The 6395-nt window shown below is 49.0% G+C and overlaps 1 protein-coding gene across 1 annotated transcript; it reads right to left on the bottom strand.

The window, feature by feature from the left end:
- Window positions 1–702: 702 nt before the first annotated feature.
- Window positions 703–5805, bottom strand: LOC106819735 (zinc finger CCHC domain-containing protein 7-like). Its single transcript, XM_014824330.1, has 6 exons — window positions 5337–5805; window positions 5042–5154; window positions 3543–3746; window positions 2868–2963; window positions 2324–2417; window positions 703–1468 (listed from the first exon to the last, which is right to left on the bottom strand). The coding sequence occupies exons 1-6, from the start codon at window positions 5803–5805 to the stop codon at window positions 879–881; spliced, it is 1566 nt and encodes a 521-aa protein (XP_014679816.1). The 3' UTR covers window positions 703–878.
- Between the last annotated feature and the right edge of the window lie 590 nt (window positions 5806–6395).

Raw genomic sequence — 6395 nt, forward strand, 5'->3', positions numbered from 1 at the left:
ATTTTCTGCAATTTATAGGAGTGGCTGGCTAGCTAGAAGACTGTATTGTCATTTCGCCCTCCATCACTTGTATTATTTTCTTTTATGTTATACCGTTCTGCTGAATGTAATTTGTGTAAGTGTAAAAAAATCAATAAAGTGTTTGAATAGGCATCTTATCAATAACTGCGATCTGTCTGTCTGTCCCGCCGCAAACCGATTTATAATTATAATGTGCACACCGATCCAGGTTTTTTTAAAGTAGAGAAAGGCACTAAAGGCCATCAGATAAATCATAATGTTATGAATCGAAATTGCAAATTACCTCTAAAATTAAATGTAATAAAAAAGGGGAAAGCCAGGTTTTAGAGTGTAATAAAGTCAAAACACTATCATATATTTACCATATTATTATTACCAAGAGCGGATAATACCTGTAAACATTTATAATATATATATATACATTATATAATAAACACAAGTTGTAGCAATCAGTAATGTAACTCAATGCAGTGGAGAACGTGCCCTTCTCCACTGGGCGGGTTCAGAATAGCCTACAACCCGCACTGCCTAAAACAACAACCAGTGCTGTTTCAGACCCCCAGCACTGTGTGTTGTAGCGTATATTATAGCCTGAGTGTAGCCCCGCTAACGCTCTGGTATTTGCGCCCTCCCTCCGTGTTATGGAGGGAGGGCGCACATGACTTCCGATGCTTATACGGGCGCATTCTACTTTTCCTCCAGATGGAGCCACCGAGCAACCAGACGATCTCAGTCGTCACCCCGTCCGTTGAAACGCTGACGCGGCCGCCGCCGGCGACACCTGGCGACCTCACCGGCGCTCGCAGACGCACCAGACGGTGCTGCCGCCGGCGCCCTCTACCGGTTGCCGCGTGCGATTACGACGCGCGGAAGAGTTTCGCCGAGCTAAAGTCCCTCGCGCAGCGCTCCACGGCTTGCAGAGACTGCTCTCGCACGGTCTTCGCAGGCGACCGCTTGACCGCCTCCACGAGGCGCGACGACGTTTCCGGGACTACGCTGACAAGGAGTTGTTGTCGCTCCGTCGCCGCCGACGACCGCGTTCGTGCTCGCCACCCGTCGGTCTCCGCCTCCTCCTTCCTTCTCACGCCTTCCTCACGGTCCTCCCTTCTCACGCCTTCGTCACGGTCCTCCCTCCTTCTCACGCCTTCGTCACGGTCCTCCCTCCTTCTCACGCCTTCGTCACGGTCCTCCCTCCTTCTCACGCCTTCCTCACGGTCCTCCCTCCTTCTCACGCCTTCGTCACGGTCCTCCCTCCTTCTCACGCCTTCCTCACGGTTCTCCCCCCTTCTCACGCCTTCCTCACGGTCTTCCCTCCTTCTCACGTCTTCGTCACGGTCCTCCCTTCTCACGGCTTCCTCACGGTCCTTCCTCCTTCTCACGTCTTCCTCAGTGTCTTCCCACCATCGTCTCTTTGCGGGCTGTATGTTGCCAGATGCCTCTGACGCACCTGCAACGAGAGGCAAAAACGCGTGAAGAGAAATGGGTCCGGAGAGGAGAACCAGGGTTTGTCGTCGTCGTCAAAGCGAGAGAAATCAAATCGTTTCACATGCAGCACCGGGGTGTCAATGCAGGCTCACGGCACGAAAACGTTGCGGGAGAAGGGTGAGAAATCGAACCGTTTCACATGGAAGCAACATTTGATTATAGAAGTGATATACTGAAAATGCTACCATCAAGTTTGTCCGCGATAACGGAGATTCATCGCGCGATAGCCGTCGTCGTGGCAACGACGCTCGTGGCAACAACGACGATTTACGACGCGCATTTTGAGCGGCCGAAGGTAGCTTCTGAGATCATATAGTGAATCATTTGGAACTCCTACTGAGTTTAGATGGAGATCGAGATAGAAGGAAGATCGTTGTGACAATTTACTGAAGACTGACAGTGGGAATGGTCAGTCCTTTTGTAGTGTCGATCGTCTGCACGTAATTTGCTCAAATGTACTACACATGACCAGGGGTAGAAATTAACTTTTGAACACGGGAGTCCAACGGACTCCCTACCCTCAAAAAGAGGAAGTCCGTAGCAAAATGAGGAAGTCCTCCGTCTAAGGTTCAAAATTAAAGATATTAACAATAACGCATGTGCTTATTTTTAAGATTCGTGCGGTTGCACGTCTGCCCAATTTTCTTTGGACATTAGCTGAAAAAATACGGTAATTCCGCGAGGCCGTGCGCTGGAATGGACTAGTTAGTATGGCAGAATTTTCAGGGAGTCACACAGACTCCTGCATATGTCAAATCAGGAGTAAATCAGGGAGTATTTGACTCCAGACTCCTGTTAATTTCGCACCCTGCATTACCTAGTTTTCTCTTCTGCCCGTGAATTTCCTTGTAGCTTTTCACGAACTGAGTGGTTCTCATCATGTCTCTGTCCATGAGTGACATAAAGCATTCCTGAAAATTAAATCATACGTTTGCATAAGTGGCTTGTTTTGCGACACATGTTGTTGTTTTTTCACATTTCGAATATCCGAACATTCTGCAGCAGCACTACATAACTATAAACAGTTAGCAGCACTTTCTGATTCAATGACAATGAAGCTTAGCTACCGACCTCGAAACTTAAGATTTCATGTTCCCACAACACATATGAAGAGGGCCATGATTAACTAGTGATCGCAGTTTGTACAAAACTGCCAGGCTAAACATCACCTAATATGGACAAGCTTTTGCATTATTAAGAAGCTGATTGACACACTTCCCTTATTTATCTCAACATAAATATTAAACATTGCCTTCATTAGTATAACAACTCCGGTGAAACACAGAGCAAGTCTTTGCCGAGTGGCGCCATCTATAGCACGCCCCCCTCGACGAGCGCGGCGTCTCATCGTCGCTACTTACAAATACAAAGTGACCGCTGGTTGCGCAGTTGCAGCACCAAGAGTTCGCGTTAGCACGTTCTCCGTCCTCTCGCTCCTCCACAGGACCCGCCACCGTCTAGAACAAGAGAACAGCTGAATGTTTAACGCCACCTGGTGACGGGAGAACAGACAGGTCGAACCCGGGAAATCGTGGAGAATCACGAGAGAATTAAAAAAGTTAATCACGAGAAAACGTAGACGTATCATATGTGTAGTGTACATGTATGTTTTTGCTAAGGCTTGGGTTGAAAGTAAGTCAGAAGCGTTGGATGTGGCCAAAGGGTTTTGGTAAGGTGAGGGTAAGGGTTTGGGTTACGATATGAGGGGGAGTAAGGGTTCAGATTGGGGGGGGGGCTATCAGTTTGGAATAAAGTAGGGAAGAGGAGTAACGAGTTTGAGCTAGGGTGACGGCAAAAACCTTGGTGTAAAGGTCAGAGAAAAGTGCTCGGCTTAAACTGGAAGGCAAGTTAAAATACGATGCAGGGCAAGAGTAGGGATGAGGAGGAAAAGACGGATGAGGAGAAAGAGGAAGAGGAGGAGTTGAGGAAGGCAAATGAGGTTGGGGAAGTTAAGGATCAACATCATAGCAATGTCACAGGGAGAGCAGGATTAGTACGGAGGGGGCAGTGTCGGCTCGCCCCGCCCGCGCGCTCACCGTGCGATGGTACATGCGCCACTGATCAGGGCAGTCCTGCATCTCGTGGCCCTTCATGAAGCAGCGACGACACAGCAGGCGGTGCTTGCGCGGCCGTGAGCAGGTGCGCTGCGTGTGGTTCGGCGCCAGGCAGTTGTTACAGAACACGCGGCGGCACCGCTGAATGACGTGCCCTCCGCCGCACAGGTAGCACACCGGCGCCCTCTGCAAAATGAAAGTGTCAATGACACTGTAGCTCACCTTGGGTGTGATAGAAGAGGGAGGGGGGGATATATAAAGCAAGAGTATATATGGGAGAACTGCCATTATATAGCATATCTCCCATTATATACTTTTGATAATGATGATATATAAGTAATTTTTGATGCGAAAATAAATGTTTCAGATCTGTTGGCATACAATCTGATGGCGTTGACTGTAGGCAGACACTGAAATGCATAGTAAAATTGCCAAAATCTACCTAATTTGCATAATTAAAAAAACAAAAACAAACCGTGTGATATGTTTTGGAGCCAGTCCTTATTCATTCACATACCAGAATTGAGCAAAATCCGTTGAACCCGAACTGACTTATGGCCATTTCCATTTTTGTCAAAAAGTGGGCGTGGCTCAAAAGGAGGTCGACTGGCGTGCTCCAAAATAGGACGTTCAAACCTCTCCCATAGGAGTAACAACTATGCAATTTGAAACATGTGGGTCAAACGGTTCCCGAGTTATCGTTGACCGTAGCCAAATGTTGACGGACGGACGGACGGACGGACAGACGAACGTACGTACGACGAACGACACCCCATGGCAATAGCTCATCTTGCTGATGTCAAGGCGAGCTAAAAACGAAGCTGGGAAGTGAGAACGGAATCTTCGTGGCATTCGCGAACTCTGGGGAATGTTGCAAGAGGCATCAGAAGCAACTCTGCTGGTGGGTGTGCAAAACAAAATTAGTCATAGCATAATTAGTCGTAGCGTAATTATGTCTCAGCATCGACTCTTCCTCGTAGAACCACACCTCCTCTACACACTGCGTATGAGAGACTCATAACTTTACCGCGTTTCTGTCGACGGTCACTGCAACAATACAAAGTTAATGTTGAGACTGATGCTAGGATTAATTTTGCTTCTAACATGCCCGTGAATTGAGAATGATGGTTCTAATATAACCCCATGGAGTTGATTACATTACATTAATACTCCACCAATTTTCACGACGATGACGACTGATTCATACGCCCGAGTGTGATAAGTGACAACCACGTCACCTACGGGTACGGTCGCTATAGGTCAGCTAAACCTCACCCGGTTTACACGTGTTTTTTATGCGTGCGCCCCAAAATTAACGACCTCGCTTCACTTCGCTACCTAAAATCATCTTTTAGATGTGCTATCACGAGGGCGATTAGCTAGAGCTGCCGGCCAATAACGTCGAGAGGACGGGTCGAATTCCGGCGACGATTTTCGGCTTGGTTGACCGAGTTCGGGGGGTTAACGCAATGAACGCTCACCTTATTCGGACAGGCGTGAGCTTGATGGCCCGGCTGGTCACATTCCCAGCACCGCGCCAACTGCAAGTAGAAGCCAAAGTCGTAACGGTCCTCGTCCAATATGCGCCACTCATCTGAAACACCGATCCGAGACACGGGGAGGTTAGGATCGAAACGAGACGCGACTCGGCGAGAGTAAATATCTGCATGATTAATACATGCATGATTTACGCACATTAGTTCAGCTTTGAAGACACGTTGAACGACGAACAGCCACGGGAAGAACCCTGACGTGACCTTCTGATGTGACCTTCACCTGCGTCGGCAGCCGTCGTTTCAGGACGCAAGAGCTGGACCCTACTCGCCTCGTCGAAATTAATCAGGAGACGCTTGTTAGGCGATTCTCCGTCGTTGCCATCAAGGGTTGGCATCCTCTCCTCCTCCTCCTCCTCCTTCTCATTCGCTCGCTCCTCCTGTAGTTCTTTCCTGTTTTCTTCTGTGACTCGACCGCTTCCTTTCTTCACCTTCCCATCGCCGTCGTCGTCATCGTCGATGACGGTGACGATCGTCTCCTTCTCCTTCTGCTTCGCTGGCTTCTCCCGTATTTCTTCCTTCCTGTTTTCTTCTGCGACTCGACCGCCTCCTTTCTTCCCCTTGCCGACGACGATCATTTCTTCGTTCTCATCAGTGCTGTCCAGAACAATGACGACGACCTCCTGCGACGCCGCCGCCGGCGCCACCTCGTGGCGCACGATCTTGGCATCGTCCGTCCGCCTAGCTGCCATCCTGGAATTGGAACACGATGTAGCGCAATGAATGTAGAGGTCACGCGTGGCCATGCATGCAATCGCGACGCTGTCAATTAGAACTAGACACCCTGAAATAAGTTGATACCTTGTCTATTAATTTTTAATCCTAGTTTAGGACCCCGGCCCTCATTTTCGCAAACGTGATGTGGTGGAACGAAGGGCCTATGTACTTATAGTTCTAGAGTTAGCTCCAAGAAACGGTCTTGCTAGGGTTAGAAGACCTATATATACAATACATATAGACAATTAATCGGTCGCACAGCCTGGTCGGGCTATTCTAGATACAATAATGTAACCCAAACCCAAGAGGATAGGGGGTCCCTAGGGGGTCCCTATCCTCTTGGGAATAGGGGGGTCCCTATCCTCTTGGGGATAGGGGGATAGGGGGTCCCCCTCGAGCTTCCCCTAGGGATAGGGGGATAGGAGGTCCCCCTCCCCCTTTTGGATAGGGGGATAGGGTCCCTATCCTCTTGGGGATAGGGGGGGGGGGTGCAAATCAACTTTAGGCACCTTAGGTATCACGAAGTGATGCACAGATTTCTGTGTATCATCAACTGATGCACAGA

Source organism: Priapulus caudatus, unplaced genomic scaffold (assembly GCF_000485595.1).
Source record: "Priapulus caudatus unplaced genomic scaffold, Priapulus_caudatus-5.0.1 Scaffold4261, whole genome shotgun sequence".
Lineage (NCBI taxonomy): Eukaryota > Metazoa > Priapulida > Priapulimorpha > Priapulimorphida > Priapulidae > Priapulus > Priapulus caudatus.